This window comes from Prionailurus bengalensis, chromosome F2 (genome assembly GCF_016509475.1).
Source record: "Prionailurus bengalensis isolate Pbe53 chromosome F2, Fcat_Pben_1.1_paternal_pri, whole genome shotgun sequence".
NCBI lineage: Eukaryota > Metazoa > Chordata > Mammalia > Carnivora > Felidae > Prionailurus > Prionailurus bengalensis.
In genome coordinates, this window is record NC_057353.1 from 34386286 (window position 1) to 34403431 (window position 17146).

Sequence of the window (17146 nt, forward strand, 5' to 3'; positions counted from 1 at the left end):
GACCTGAGCCGAAGTCAGACGCTCAACCGACTGAGCCACCCAGGCGCCTCGAGATCTGGCACCTTTAGAAGCAAACGCTTGAGGAAGATTCTGAGAAACATCACTTTAGCCTACCTGAAGATGGGGATGATTGGATTCCTCCAGTCTGAGTCTGTGGAGCCAGATGAGTTAGGCAGACTGTTGCCTTTTAAGTTGGTATGAGGGAAAATATTCAAGTTTGTTTCTTTAGCAAAGGGAATGAGTTTTCCAACATGTCGCTACAATATGATATTTCCCCGTGGGTTTGTTAGTACTACTGACCAATATTGCTCCTCAGGGGACTTTTCTGCAAGTCAGATTTCACATCCACAGACTCCATTATCTCTGCTTCCCTTCAATTCCAACTGCTGGATTGATATGATATTTGAATGACTCATCATCCTTGCTTGAATGGAAATCACCTGATGTTTTATTTTCGACATTTTATTGAAATCTCATAATCCCCTACAAGTGAGAAATAACAGTACCATGCAAGACTTGCACACACACACACACACACACACACACACACACACACACTGAAGAGAAAAGGTAAGTGAATCACTTCAGGGCCAATCCCAAGCTAATCAAAATGGAGGAAGAAACATCATTAAGAAAGAATGGAAGAGAAAAAAACCTTACTACATAAAATTAGGAGAAATACCAATTGCACAAAGCTAATGACAATGGAGAATAGGGATGGTTTTGAAATAATCTTCTTATTACTACTGCATAAGATCACAGTCTCACATAAGTTCTAGAAACTAAGCCAGGGATTTGTCTATGGATTCTCAGGGGTCCTGGCAAGGTCTTTTCCCCTCATTAATTTAAGCTACAATCCTGGGTACAATCTCTTTGGGAATTAGCTAGATTACATCTAAAGATAATCAAACACTTATTGTTTAGCCTTTTCTTTAACTTCAATCATCAGAACTTCTTCCCCAGCCTCTGTAGAAGGAGCCATACTGATGATGAGTGATTGACGAGTAGTTCCTCTGGGTAAAGCTGCCCTTCTAATTGACTGGGGCACTTCCTCTGCTGTAACAGAATTTGCTCTACATTCAGAGCTGTCCTGTGTTTTCTCTACTGGTTCTCTTCGTTTATCTTCATATTCTCTTCCTTTACCCTCTCCTTCTTTGGAGTTTTCACTTTTTTCCTGGAAGAAGTAGTTACAAAAAGTTGGTTTTGAAATCATAATCAAGGACATTGGAGTCTTATGATTAATATTCAATGGCTAAGGATCACCACGAAGACAAAGACTGTCTGAATTAAGTTAATGTGGGAATCATGTCTGCCTTGCATTCTACTATCATTTGACAGCTTTGTGATGTGCTGAAGAAGGAGGCTGAGCTGTCACATTTGACAGTGTAATTCTGGACTGCATTTTTGTCCCTGAGAAGGAATTCTTTTCCTATTGGTCCTTATGCTTACTGAACTATTAGACTTAGTGCTTAGGACTCTTTGCTCTAAAAATATGTACTTATTTATTTTATGAAGATGAAATTTTAAATATTTATTTTCTAATAAAAAAGTATTAACCAAATGCCATAAAAATGCTACAGAAAGTATGGTTTTCCTGTTGCATAAGCTCATGGGAGAACCTCAGGGAGAAACTCATATCTCTTTCCTCATACAGTCTTATTCGTCCCACGGGTGGTTGAGCTATATGGTTTTAGAAACTACTATGCTTAGTATCATCTGTAGAAGTTTCATAGTAAAAAAACATACTATGCTCTGTGCTGATGATATTTGGGGTCAGTTTAAGAGAGGCTCTTACTAGGTATGAATGGCACATATAAAGTTGAGAAACTTACTTAACATGTTGACACATATTTCTTTACCCTGTAAGTCTTTTACCTAGATTATTATGTTTTTTAATTTTTTAAAAAGTTTTATTTATTTTGAGAGAGAGAGTGAGAGCACAAGCACATGAGAAGGGTAAGGGCAAAGAGAGGGACAGAGAGAGAGGGAGAGAGAGAGAATCCCAAGAGGCTCTGCACTGACAGTGCACTGCACTGACAGATACGGGGTTGGAACTCATGAACCTTTACAGAGATTATTATTTCTATGCTGATTTGGCTTACACTGTATCCCTAATTTTCACCATAGTGCTTCTCTGTGAAAAGGAAGAGGCAAGTTTTAGTCTCTTGAGTGTGACTTGTTTATAATATTTGCTTTACCAATTTTCTGAAAGATCCAGTCAGCCATTTCTTACAGTTTAAGAGATAACATGACTAGATTCAGAAAACCTGCATCCCTGCTCTGTTTTTCAATAGCTGCCCCATAGACTTATTATAAGAATCAAAGAAATATGAAAATAAAGACAGAAAAACTGTAACATTTGAGTATCTTGACATTTCTAGGAATTGGGAGGCAGCTCAGTATAGGACTACAAGTGTGAATACCTGAGTAATAGTTTTTGCTCTGTCACTTTTTGTGAACTTATCCAAATAAATTGAGCTGTTTCTTCATCTATAACATGAAGGGTTTGGGTAAAATCTGTGAAATTATTTCTGGGTTTAAACATTTGTGATATATAAGTGATTGAATATTTGTGAAAGTGGGTCATTGGTAAAATGTGCTATATATTTATAGGTGTATATGTATGTTTATACGTAAACAATTGATTCTCATTATTCCTGGTAGTTTTGTTCTATACAGCTGCCACAAACACAGAATTAGCAAATACTGAACCATTGCTCCTAGGGGTAATGCAGGATTTGGTTCGTATGAGGCTCTGGCCACATTTTTGTCAACAAATCAATACATAACCTTGTTTTATGAGTATTTCTGTTTAGGGACATTTATTTAATATATATTGTTGATTCATTTTATTGAACTCATGCCCAACAGCACTATAACTCATGCTTGAATGAAGCTTATCTAACACATGTCTTTTGTCTGTAAGACATATCAGAAATTTTTGTGCTTAGGATCACTAGACAGAACTTCAGCACTATGCACTGCAAAAATGAGGAAAACATAGCACTTAAATAGATCATGAAAATCACTTGTTTACAGTGTGAGAACTGAAATAAGAAGGTAGAGTTGTCTTCTTGCTCAACTTCAGCTGGGGACATGTGCATTGGGCAACTTAAATTTTTCACTGCTCTGCACATATGTATGTTTGCAAATGACCACATGGAGTATTGATTTTGGGATTACAATGAAATTTCAGCAAATAGGCAGATTTGCGAATATATAGAATATATAGATAATGAGAGTTGAATGTTTGTATATACATATATATTAAAACCATCTATAATAAACTGTGAGGATTAAATGTAATGAAATATGAGGATATAGTTTAGAAAATAATAAGTGCTATAAATAAAGTACTAATTATTCACATTAGATGCATCCAAACTGTCCCAGTATTTGAAATGGAATTAGAGTAGGAGCTTGTCTGGGTATACTTAGTTCAATGATCTGTTACAGCCCTCAATTCACTCTGCCTCATTACCTGGATGGTTTGTTCCCTCTTCATTTTGAGTAGTCTTGTAAGACCTGCTTTTCCTGTGCCTCCCAGGAGAGCTTTAAACATTTTGGGTGTCTTTTGTTTTGGTTGGAAGAGAAAAGCAAGTCCTTTTCTTGGAGGGGATTCCTCTGTGCCTGGAGCCTTCTTCTTTAGAAGCACACTGTGGATGGAAGAGAAAGGCTATTTTAGATAGTACCGTAAAAGTTCTGGAAAAACCTACCAGACACTGTCTTGTCTCCTAATCTGTGAAGTTTTCAATGGATATCTGCATAGACAATTGTTTGTTGAATGTTTCTTATGGAGAAAGTTGATCTTTCTCCATTATGACTGCCATCATAATATAGTTCTCCTCTTAGATATTACAGTGTAAAACCAACTCTAGTTTTTTTTAAGCTTATTTATTTTGAATGGGGGGGACGGGCAAGGGAGAGAGAGAGAGAGAGAGAGAGAGAGAGAGAGAGAATCCTAAGCAGGCCCTGTGCTGTCAGTGCAGAGCCCAACATGGGGCTCAATCCCATGAACCTGTGAGACTGTGAACTGAGCTGAAATCAAGAGATGCTGGACCTACTGAACCACCCAGGTGCCCTTCTAATGAGGTTTTAAAGGTTGTACCTGGCTTTCTTCATGAGGAGCTTTTCAGAATCTGGATAATGCACTAGAATTTCTTGGAGGGTCTTTTTGTCCAGAGTTAAAAGATTGGCAAACCCATGGGCTATCACATTGGCAGTTCGACGGTTTCCTCCTCTTGCTGCTAGAAGGCTGTAGATAGAAAGGTGAATGTTTGCCACCAGTTTCACTCTCCTTTCACCAAGATATTTAAAAAAATGGATTTACACTGCTTCAGAGAGGTGAAGGTGAGAGTTCAGGTGTTTGTGTGGAAGAAGTAAGATGTGGTGGTGATGGAAGTGGCAACAGTTTTCAACATGTTTTGTCTATACCTCCCACTTCAAATGAAGGATTTGTAGCCATCAGTGCCCCGTGAGATTCTCCCTCCCAGATTCCAGAGGCACAAACTCCTGTTGAACTGGGTATCTTCTGTTTGCTCCTCCAGATTCACTTTTCATCCTTCCCAATCCTCTCTGCTCGCCAGAAAGCTGACCTCTGGAGATTTGCCCTCTGACTTGCATCTGAGTTCAGCCAATGGGAAATAGCAGTAGGAAGTTGGAAAACAGGAGGAGTGTGGTGTTGGAGCATTTATTCCACTGTTCATTCCTTGCCAGAGCTTATGTTAGCAGTAACTATAGTTCTCCACCAACATCCACAGCTCCTGACATGTGGCCATCTTCTAGAAGTATGATTCTCTATAGCTCTGTCTTGGTTCTGGTAATGTACCCTCCTCTTGCCCCCTTCAGGCCTAGCTGCAGAAAAACTTCTTTACTGTTGCTAGCTCCAGGATACATCACCATCCCTTGTTGGATATACTGATGTTTCTCCCAATTTCCTTCTATTGACTTTTGTCAATAGTTCCTTTTTAAAGTCTTCTTCATTACCTTGTTTGAGTGTACTTTCTGTTTTCTGCCTGGGTTGTGTCTGATATAGATCTGACATCAAATCTTAATGGTGCCCTGGTTATATCTGGTAAATCCAATCTCTTCTCCTAGTTAACACTCAAATTGTCTTGGTTCTCAGTATTGTAACCTCTCTGTAGTATAGTCCTTCACATATAACTTTCCATTAGGAGTGTCAGTGAATTCTGGGCTTTATATCTCTCAGAGACATAGCTGGGCATTTTGTATTTGAGAAGTGATGAACAAATAGTTGGTGAATAAAAGAATACATGAATGAATAAAAAAATGGGTAAAATTATATCATTCACCAATAATCTGGAAAATAAGGGTTGGTATTTAAAACAAGACAAGAAAAAACACATTTAAATGCTTTAAAAACACTACAGGCTTTGCACTGCAAAGATAACACAATAGATTTAATCTCTTGGAGTCAATCAGTTAGGAAAAAATAGTTGTGGTTTTATCATTTGTGTGTGTGTGTGTGAGAGAGAGACAGAGAGAGAAAGCTCACATTAATAAAAACACAATCTTTAGGGGTAGAAAGGACAGAGAAGGCAACTTGGCAATAAAAATATTCATATTTTCACAGCCCTGCCTTTGGGGACAATAATGCATGAGAACTTGCATGGGTCCTATGTCTGAAGATTTGTATTAGATAATGTGTGATTCTCTGACTATTGCAGAAAAAGGAACATTCCACTGCCTGTTAATAAGATAAAAAACTAACATAGGTTTCAGAAGTTGTCACTTTTATTCTTGCTATAAAAAAAAAGCTGAAGAAATTGGAAACCAATAACATTTCTTGGATCTATCAGAGAACTGAGGTTGCAGGGTAAATTCTCCTCCAAATCTGGAGAGATAGGTGAATCCAGACAGCCACAGCCAGATCTACTTACCTGGAACAGAAGTCCTGGAGCTGAAACTGCTACAAAAATTTAAATGGTACTTTTTATAAACCGCTAGGTTGAGAGTGGATAATCAAGAAACTCTTGGGGGTCACAATTATGGGGACTAATACCTGGGTTTAATCCTTGAGGAACCCCACCATGTTCTCATGGTTAAGAGCCAAGAAAGATCTGCTTGTGGCTCTGGCAGTAGAAGAGGATGATTAATCATCTTGAAATATACCCAGAGCTCATTTGTTCTCTACAACAAAGGGCTGCTATCTAGGGGAAAAGACTACGAGAGCCTTATCCCACCCAAAGGAAAAGTGTTTCTCCCACCCCAGACCCTTCTAGCCTTCCTGTCTTATTACCTAAGGTGGGTAGCAAGCTAAGAAACACTTGTAAAGGTCACATCCCGGGAACATAGATCCACTACAAGACTGAGATTTAATTATAAGATTATAGATTCCCCCCATATTTTATCATTGTACTAATGGGGCTCTTGTATATTAACAGTGGATTATAGCTGCAGGATGCAGACTTTCTCTGAGGAGGTGTACTTAGGGAAGGCCAAAGTCAAAAGGTGGGGATGGAAACAAGGGCATTTTAGAAAAATTTGGTAGCTCTGGCACTTAGAGCTACAGCAAATATTAAATACAGTCCAACTCCTAGTCAGATTAACATAAAACATCATGCTAAAGACATATCTACCTCAGTTCTAATTACTAATTACATCATGTACAGCTTCCAATAAAAAATTATAAACCACACTAAGAACACAAGAAAACCACAGCCTAAAGAGACAAAGAAAGCATGAGGACCAGAGTGGGATATGACAAAGATACTGGAATTCTCAGAGAATTTAAAATGACTATGATTAATATGTTAAGGGATCTAATGGAAAAATTAGACATCATTTAAGAATAGATGGGAAATGTAAGCAGAGAGATGGAAATTCTAAGATAAATTCAAAGGAAATATTAGAAATCAAAAACACTGTAACATAAATGAAGAATGACTTTGATGGGCTCATTAGTGGACTGCATGGGGCCAAGAAAAGAACAGATGAGTTTGAAGATAGGTCAGTAGAAAGTTCCCAAACAAAAATGCAAAGAGAAAAAAAAAAAAGAAAAAAAACAAGCTCCCCCCCCCGCCCTGAACATCAAAAACTGTAGGATAATTTCAAAAAGTATAAATATATATGTATCTTTTGTGTATACATATACATAAGATATATACAAAAGCATGCACCATCCTCTAATATTAGAAAAAATATTTGAAGTAATTATGGCCAAGAAGTTTCCAAAATTAAGTACAGACACCAAAATGCAGATCCAGAAAGCTCAGAGAATAACAAGCATGATAAATACCACCCTCCTTACATCCTACACATATCAAATTCAAATTGTGATAAACCAAAGATAAAGAGAAAATCTTGAAAAGAGACAGAGGGGGAAAACATCCTGCCTATTGTAGTATAAACCCTGATAGTTGTGTTTTATTCCTTATTTTGTAATGCAAGTGCTTGACCTAAGCTTGATTGCTATTTCAATGATGATCTCAAACACATTGCCAGCCACCCAACTATATAGTCAGACTGCCTTCCCTCACTGAGGTTCCTTTGTTTTAGAGATCTTGGTGAATTTTGATAACTGACAATTGGGCCACTTGTTTCTTTCTCTTCCCACACTTTAAATTCCTGGTCTTGTGTATGTATGTATGTATGTATGTATGTATGTATGTATTTATTTATTATTTCTTTTTATACTTCATTTCTTTTTTTTTTTTAAACTTTATTTATTTTTGGGACAGAGAGAGACAGAGCATGAATGGGGAGGGGCAGAGAGAGAGGGAGACACAGAATCGGAAACAGGCTCCAGGCTCTGAGCCATCAGCCCAGAGCCTGACGCGGGGCCCGAACTCACGGACTGCGAGATCGTGACCTGGCTGAAGTTGGACGCTTAACTGACTGCGCCACCCAGGCGCCCCTCTTTTTTTTTAAATTTACATCCAAGTTAGTTATCATATAGTGCAACAATGATTTCAGGAGTAGATTCCTTAATGTCCCTTACCCATTGAGCCCATCCCCCCTCCCACACCCCTCTAGCAACCCTCTGTTTGTTCTTTATATTTAAGACTCTCTTATGTTTTGTCCTCCTCCCTGTTTTTTTATTTATTTTTTCTTCCCTTCCTTTATGTTCATCTGTTTTGTCTCTTAAAGTTCTCATTTGAGTGAAGTCATATGATGTTTATCTTTCTCTGACTAATTTCGTTTAGCATAATATCCTCTAGTTCCATCCACGTAGTTGCAAATGGCAAGATTTCATTCTTTTTGATTGCTGAGTAATACTCCATTGCATATATATACCACATCTTTTTTATCCATTCATCCGTTGTTGGACATTTGGGCTCTTTCCTTACTTGGGCTATGGTCGATAGTGCTGCTATAAACATTGGGGTGCATGTGCCTGTTCAAAACAGCATACCTGTATCCCCTGGATAAATACCAGGTAGTACAATGTGGGGTAGTTCTATTTTAAATTTTTTGAGGAACCTCCATGCTGTTTTCCAGAGTGGCTGTACCAGTTTGCATTCCCACTAGCAGTGCAAAAGAGATCCTCTTTCTCTGCATCCTCGCCAACACCTGTTGTTGCCTGAGTTAATGTTAGCCATTCTGACAGGTGTGAGGTGGTATCTCATTGTGGTTTTGATATGTATTTCCCTGATGATGAGTGATGCTGAGCATTTTTTCATGTGTCGGTTGGCCATCGGATGTCTTCTTTGGAGAAGTGTCTATTCATGTCTTTTGCCCATTTCTTCACTGGATTATTTGTTTTTTGGGTGTTGAGTTTGGTAAGTTCTTTATAGATTTTGGATACTAACCCTTTATGTGATATGTCATTGCAAATATCTTCTCCTATTCTGTTGGTCACGTTTTAGTTTTGCTGATTGTGTCCTTCACTGTGCAGAAGCTTTTTATTTTGATGAGGTCCCAGTAGTTCATCTTTGCTTTTGTTTCCCTTGCCTCTGGAGACGTGTTGAGTAAGAAGTTCCTGCAGCACAGGTCAAAAAGGCTTTTGCCTGCTTGCTCCACGAGGATTTTCATGGTTCCTGTTTTATATTTATGTCTTTCATCCATTTTGAGTTTATTTTCCTGCTCTTATGTCTTAAATTCACCATTAGTGAGCTCACAAAATCCTAGGCCTCCATTCTCAACCCCAATAAAAGTAGAACCCCAGGCCCATACACTCTCCCTCTCTCTATCTGCAACCTCACTGTGTGGCCCCAGGTGTGCTGTGTAATTTTCCAGGTCTTGTAAGTAATAAATCTTATTTTTTCAAAGTTTCCTCTGGTTGTTGTTGAAGAGCATTTACAGTCTTTTTTTTTTAATGTTTATTTATTTTTGAGAGAGAGAGAGAGAGACTGAGAGCACTCAAGTGGGGGAGGGGCAGAGAGAGACAGAAACACAGAATCCGAAGCAGGTTCCAGGCTCTAAACTGGTATCTCTAAGCCCACGTGGGGCTCGAACCCATGAACCATGAGATCATGACCTGAGCCAAAGGTGGATGCCTATCCAACTGAGCCACTCAGGAGCCACTCACAATATTTAAAAAAATAATAATAATGTTTATTTATTTTTGGAGATGGACCGAGACAGAGAGTGGGGGAGAGGTAGAGAGAGGGATACAGAAAATCTGAAGCAGGCACCAGGCTTTGAGGTGTCAGCACAGAGCCCCATGTGGAGCTCGAACTCATGAACTGTGATATCATGACCTTAGCCGAAGTTGGATGCTTTAACCAATTGAACCACCCAGGCTCCCCTGGGGAGCTTTTTAAAAAGTTTTAAAAGTTTTTGTTTATTTATTTATTTTGAGAGAGACAGAGCACTGTGAAATCATGACTTGAGCCAAAATCAAGAGTCAGGTGCTTAACTGACTGAACCACCCAGATGCCCTGCATCTTACAATCTTAATAAAAACTACAAGGGCCAGTCCAGCCACATTGGTTATTCATAGGTTTAGACAGGCACAAAACACCTATAAGAGGAACAAGGATAAGAACCAGCAGACTTTTCATGAGAAGCCACACAAATAAAAAGAGAGAGTGAAATACAGTGTTGAAGTTCCTAACAGATTAGATCATAATTGTTTTTGCCACAAAGAAGAAATTATAATTATGTGACATGATATAGGTTAGCTAATGCAATAGTGGTTATCATATTGCAACATAAATGAATTTTTAAAATCAATATGTTTTATCCCTAAAACTTACACAATATTAAATGCCAATTATATTTCAAAAAAAATAAAAACAGTAATAAAAAAGAAAGAAGCAAAAGCAGCGACTTAGAATTCTATGTACATGGAAATTATCCTTCCAAAGTGAAAAAGAGACAAAGATTTTCTTAGAAAATCAAAAGCAGAGGGGCTTCAACATTAGTTCACCTACTCTGCAAAAAATGTTAAAAAGAAGTTCTGCAGGAAGAAAGAAAATGATATAGTTAGAAACTCAGGTCTACATCAAAACTGGAAGGACACTGGGAAAAGAATAGAGGTAAAATCAAACTAAAATCTTAGTTTTTCTTATTATTAATTGATCTAAAAGATAACTTTAAATAATGAAATAATGATGCATTAGGTGATTATAGTATATGGATCATTATAGGCATCATTAATGCCTTAAGGACTGGTAGGGAAGAATTGGGGATATTGTGTAAGGTTCCTGCTCTGCAGTTAGTGTTCTGTGAAGGGAGACTTAGATTAGTTTAAATTGTATATTGCAGGCTGTATATTGAAAAGAAGTATAATTGATATGCTAAGAAAGGAGAGAAAATCAAATCATGAAAAAAGCTCACTTAAACCCAGAGAAGGCAATCTCAAGCTATTCCAAAAAATAGAAAGGGAAGGAAAACTTCCAGACTCATTCTATGAAGCCAGTATTACTTTGATTCCTAAACCAGACAGAGACCCAGTAAAAAAAGAGAACTACAGGCCAAAATCCCTGATGAATATGGATGCAAAAATTCTCAATAAGATACTAGCAAATAGAATTCAACAGCTTATAAAAAGAATTATTCACCATGATCAAGTGGGATTCATTCCTGGGATGCAGGGCTGGTTCAACATTCGCAAATCAATCAACGTGATACATCACATTAATAAAAGAAAAGATAAGAACCATATGATCCTGTCAATCGATGCAGAAAAAGCATTTGACAAAATTCAGCATCCTTTCTTAATAAAAACCCTTGAGAAAGTCGGGATAGAAGGAACATAGTTAAACATCATAAAAGCCATTTATGAAAATCCCACAGCTAACATCATCCTCAATGGGGAAAAACTGAGAGCTTTTTCCCTGAGATCAGGAACACGACAAGGATGTCCATTCTCACCGCTGTTGTTTAACATAGTGTTGGAAGTTCTAGCATCAGCAATCAGACAACAAAAGGAAATAAAAGGCATCAAAATTGGCACAGATGAAGTTAAGCTTTCACTTTTTGCAGATGACATGACATTATGCATGGAAAATCCAATAGACTCCACCAAAAGTCTGCTAGAACTGATACATGAATTCAGCAAAGTCGCAGGATACAAAATCAATGTACAGAAATCAGTTGCATTCTTATACACTAACAATGAAGCAACAGAAAGACAAATAAAGTAACTGATCCCATTCACAATTGCACCATGAAGCATAAAATACCTAGGGATAAATCTAACTAAAGATGTACAAGATCTGTATGCTGAAAAGTATAGAAAGCTTATGAAGGAAATTGAAGAAGATATAAAGAAATGGAAAAACATTCCGTGCTCATGGGTTGGAAGAATAAATATTGTCAAAATGTCAATACTACCCAAAGCTATCTACACATTCAATGCAATCCCAATCAAAATTGCACCAGCATTCTTCTCGAAGCTAGAACAAGCAATCCTAAAATTCATATGGAACCACAAAAGGCCCCGAATAGCCAAAGGAATTTTGAAGAAGACCAAAGCAGGAGGGATCACAATCCCACACTTTAGCCTCTACTACAAAGCTGTCATCATCAAGACAGCATGGTATTGGCACAAAAACAGACACATAGACCAATGGATTAGAATAGAAACCCCAGAACCAAACCCACAAAAGTATGGCCAACTCATCTTTGACAAAGCAGGAAACAATATCCAATGGAAAAAAGACAGTCTCTTTAACAAATGGTGCTGGGAGAACTGGACAGCAACATGCAGAAGAATGAAACTAGACCACTTTCTCACACCATTCACAAAAATAAACTCAAAATGGATAAAGGACCTGAATGTGAGACAGGAAACCATCAAAACCCTAGAGGAGAAAGCAGGAAAAGACCTCTCTGACCTCAGCCGTAGCAATCTCTTACTCGACACATCCCCAAAGGCAAGGGGATTAAAAGCAAAAATGAACTCTTGGGACCTCATGAAGATAAAAAGCTTCTGCACAGCAAAGGAAACAACCAACAAAACTAAAAGGCAACCAACGGAATGGGAAAAGATATTTGCAAATGACATATTGGACAAAGGGCTAGTATCCAAAATCTATAAAGAGCTCACCAAACTCCACACCCGAAAAACAAATAATCCAGTGAAGAAATGGGGAGAAAACATGAATAGACACTTCTCTAAAGAAGACATCCAGATGGCCAACAATCACATGAAAAGATGCTCAACGTCTCTCCTCATCAGGGAAATACAAATCAAACCACACTCAGATATCACCTCATGCCAGTCAGAGTGGCCAAAATGAACAAATCAGGAGACTGTAGATGCTGGCGAGGATGTGGAGAAACGGGAACCCTCTTGCACTGTTGGTGGGAATGCAAACTGGTGCAGCCGCTCTGAAAAACAGTGTGGAGGTTCCTCAAAAAATTAAAAATAGACCTCCCCTATGACCCAGCAGTAGCATGCTAGGAATTTACCCAAGGGATACAGGAGTGCTGATGCATAGGGGCACTTGTACCCCAATGTTTATAGCAGCACTCTCAACAATAGTCAAATTATGGAAAGAGCCTAAATGTCCATTAACTTATGAATGGAAAAAGAAATTGTGGTTTATATACACAATGAAATACTATGTGGCAATGAGAAAGAATGAAATATGGCCCTTTGTAGCAACATTGATGGAACTGGAGAGTGTTATGCTAAGTGAAATAAACTGTACAGAGAAAGGCAGATACCATATGTTTTCACTCTTATGTGGATCCTGAGAAACTTAACAGAAACCCATGGGGGAGGGGAAGGAAAAAAAAGAGGTTAGAGTGGAAGAGAGCCAAAGCATAAAAGACTCTTAAAAACTGACAACAAACTGAGGGTTGATGGGGGGTGGGCGGGAGGGGAGGGTGGGTGATAGGTATTGAAGACGGCATCTTTTGGGATGAGCACTGGGTGTTGTATGGAAGCCAATTTGACAATAAATTTCATATATTAAAAAGAAATAAATGAAGTCAGACAAAAACAAAACAAAACAAAAAAATAAAACCAAAAATAAAACCAGAGAAGGCAGAAAAAGAAGAGGAAGAAAACCTAATGCTAGGCCACCTTAAGGCATCAAACAGGGTCTGTTACCTGAACTTATTAAACTTAGATCCAGAACTGGAATCATTCCCCCAAGACCCAAAGTATATATTTGGAATCCATAAATGTTGCCTATGTTAATGCCTACTTACTTTGTCCAATTTTTAAAAAATTTCTTGTTCCACGGCAAAAAAAACTTTCCTTATTCCTTTCCTGAGGCTCTCCCCAAGACAAACTCTGCCTTCATCTTTTTTTTTTTAAGGAAGAGAGATGAATTTTACCTTTGTCTGTCTATCTATTTATCTATCTATCTATCTACCTATCTATCTATCTATCTATGTATCTATCTATCTATTCATCCAATTTCATATCTTATCTTCTTACCTGTCTCTCAATGAAATGGATGTTGGTATTTGAAGGACAATGAGAGAATGAGCCTGTTTCATTCATGTTCCTGTCTCCTTGTGCACAGGGTAATCCAGTAGTTAGGCAGGGTGAGATGGCACTGGGGAGCTTAATTTGGTTCTGAGAATGGCTCTGTGTGTGTCAGACAATGAGAGCAGAACGGAAATAACATATTTAAATGTCAGGTTATTTTGAGATTTCTCAAGCTTTAATTAAACTTGCCTACAGGTTACACGTTTAGAGTGCTTGATGAGTTTTTGAACGGAAGAAATAGTCTGTTTGCCAGATGGATTTTGCCCAAACTCTCTCAGCAACGTTTAAAATAGCATCTTTTTTTTTTCCTCTTCTGTCCACAAAATGCTTCTCTAGCATTCCACCAATGGAAAGTTTCATGCATTAAATAGCTTAGTAAGAAGATACCTAAATATTCCTGACCCCATACAGAGTTTCTGGAAGCATGTGCTATAGGACAAATAGTTGAGGTTAATGGTAGATGTCCACAGGTAAAAAAAAAAAATAGCGAACAGAGCAATGGCTCAGGAAAGAAAGAAATGGATTCTAATTCTAGATCCACCTCTGTGTGCTGTGACCTTAGACAATAACTTAAGGACCTTTTTGATTTTCACTCCAATAAATGTAACTATTAAGCATGTACCACGTATTCAGTACAGTGAGATAAAGTAGAGCAAAAGAAGAATTATTAAAACCTGGTATTTGTGGAAAGAATATAGACTTTGGAACCAGATAATGTTAGCATTTATTGCATGTATTTCTAAGCAGTTTACTTAATCACTCTTTTAGGAAACAAGGCCATCTTTTATTACCCAGTATAGGTATATGATTATTTTCAAGGAGAAATAGGTGCTTATAGACTCCTGATATTTAATTATAAGAAGCTGCTATTAGGTAAAATTTCTGGCTGAGAAATTTTAAACCCTGATTTGTGGTATGTAACTGTAAAAAGTAATAATAACATTTTATTACTTGGAGTTCTCCAGAAAAAAACACAGAACAAATAGGATATTTACAGATATATATATAAAAGGATATTTATTATAGGAATTGTTAATGAAGGCTGACAAGTCCTACAATCTGCCGTCTGCAAGCTGGAGAACAAGGAAAGTTGGTGGTGTAATTCCATCCGAGTCCAATGGACTGAGAAGGGGAGAAGGGAGAAGGAAGCCTATTGCGTAAATCCAGGTCTGGATCTGAAAGCCCAAGAACCAAGGGTGTTGATAGCTGATGTCTAGGGCAGGAGAAGATGGATGTGTCAGCTCAAGCAGAGAGTGCAAATTAGCCTTTTATTCATCTTTTTGTTCTATTTAGTACCTCAACTGATGGGATGATCCCACCTGCATTGGTGAGGCTGACCTTCTTTACTCAGTCTATTCAATGCTAATCTCTTTCCCAAATACCTTCAGAAGTAATGTTTTATGAGCTATCTGGGCATCCCTTAGTCCAGTCAAGTTGATACATAAAATTAACCACCACAGTACTAGAAGTACTATATATAGTTCTAGTGTGTGGATAATTGAGTGAAATCAGTTGTGTGAATGTCAGAGAGACAATGTATATTCAGGATGAGAGGACCTATATGTGCAAAACCCTTAAATGTCAGGAATAAATAGCAACATGGAGATAATATATGTGTGTACATATGTGTGTACATATGCATATACATATATGCACATTATGCACATATAATATACATATATGTAATACATATATATGTGATATGTATAAATCACAAAGAGCTAGAATGTTCATATGGTCCCTAGTCAGTCAATCATTCTCAGTTGTTTTCCAGGGTTGCCACATATGGCATCATAAATTGTGCTCTGCATACATAGACTATGTGACTGGAACTCCCTGGAGTTGTGTAGTGCACAGCCTGCACAGCCCTTTTTAGCAGAGTTAGCGTATCAAGAAAGCCCTCACACAGATAAGGAGAACACATAAATTGAGCATAAGTTGAATGGAAGAACAAAAGAAAAACAAGAATGGAGACATAAAATGGGATTCATACAAAAATGTAAACTTTGCTATAACAGTGCTTCAAACTTGACTTTAAGTCTTTTATAACATAAAAGTGGATTAATTTTTAGCTTTAGGACAGATAAAAATATCTCCTGAAGGGCTTAGTAGAGAGACCACTTGAAAACGGTGTACACCATCTTCATTTTCTTATGATAGATGCAAATACAAGTTTGTTAAACTGTGATACAGTCCTCAATAAGGCCGTGTCACTCCAAAGTCCAGTTCAGTAAGAATAATTCTGTAGCAGGGAAAGGGGCATGCAGATACCCTGCTTTCTCTTTGTTGTACCTACAATATCCAGAGAACAAATAATCCCTCTTAAACATTGCCTTTCTCAGCTGGGCTTTTGATAAATAGTGTTTTTGTATGAGCTTGAGAGGCCAATCATGCAGGGGAATGTAAGGAATCGTTGTATAAATTGAAAAGAAAAAAAAAGAAATTAGAGATAAATTAGGAGTGTGTAAAAATAGTATACTCCATAATGAGCTGGATACTAAACTAAGTTCGGGGGCTATAAAGATGATTAACATCTGCCCATAAAATGTTTATAATCTAGAAGTGGGATAAGTATGAGTGAGGGTTGTCAGACTAGCAAGTATTAATAATAATACTACTAGCTAATGTTTTTGAGTGCTTACGATGAGTCAGGTATTTTTCTAAGTTCTTTTTTTATGTATTAATGCATATAATGCTTTCCAATGTAATGGATAGTTATATATCATTATTAATCTGTTTTGACTGATGAAGAAATGAAATCTCAGCTGAGTACCTTCCTCAGAGTCACACAGCTCATAAGTTGTGGAGTTGGGATGCATACCCAGACATATTTCTTTTTTTTTTCCAATGTTTATGTATTTTGAGAGAGAGTGAGGGAGAGCACATGTGTGAGTGGGGGAGGGGCAGAGAATGAGGAGAGAGAGAATCCCAAGCAGACTCCATGCTGACAGTGAGCGCAGAGCTTGATCCCATAGTGAGATCATGACCTGAGCCAAAATCAAGAGTTGGACACTTAGCTAAGCCACCCAGGCATCCCCCACACAGATTTTTTTAAAACAGATATATGCAATTCAAAATGACAAATGCTTTAAATGTAAAAAATGAGAATGATTCCTAAAATAAAAATATTTCTAGTTTAAGAGCATTTTTCCCCATATATAATAATTTCATAGAATAGAAATAAAACTAACTCTGACTACTGTCAATGGAAAGAGTACCACATCCAATGCTGAGTAAGAGATTAAAATTTCAAATATCTGTTCTCATTAAGCAAATTTCCAAGTGGATTAT

General features: G+C 37.6%; 1 protein-coding gene across 1 annotated transcript in view; it reads right to left on the bottom strand.

Moving 5' to 3' along the window:
* Positions 1-856: 856 nt before the first annotated feature.
* Positions 857-17146, bottom strand: part of CNGB3 (cyclic nucleotide gated channel subunit beta 3) — a 148376-nt gene continuing 132086 nt past the window's right edge. Inside the window, exons 16-18 of the mRNA XM_043601321.1 lie at positions 4109-4255; positions 3482-3656; positions 857-1174 (exon numbers count right to left, since the gene is read on the bottom strand). Of these exons, the coding sequence (XP_043457256.1) occupies positions 914-1174; positions 3482-3656; positions 4109-4255 (583 nt within the window). The 3' untranslated portion in view covers positions 857-913. The remainder of the gene's footprint in view (positions 1175-3481; positions 3657-4108; positions 4256-17146) is intronic.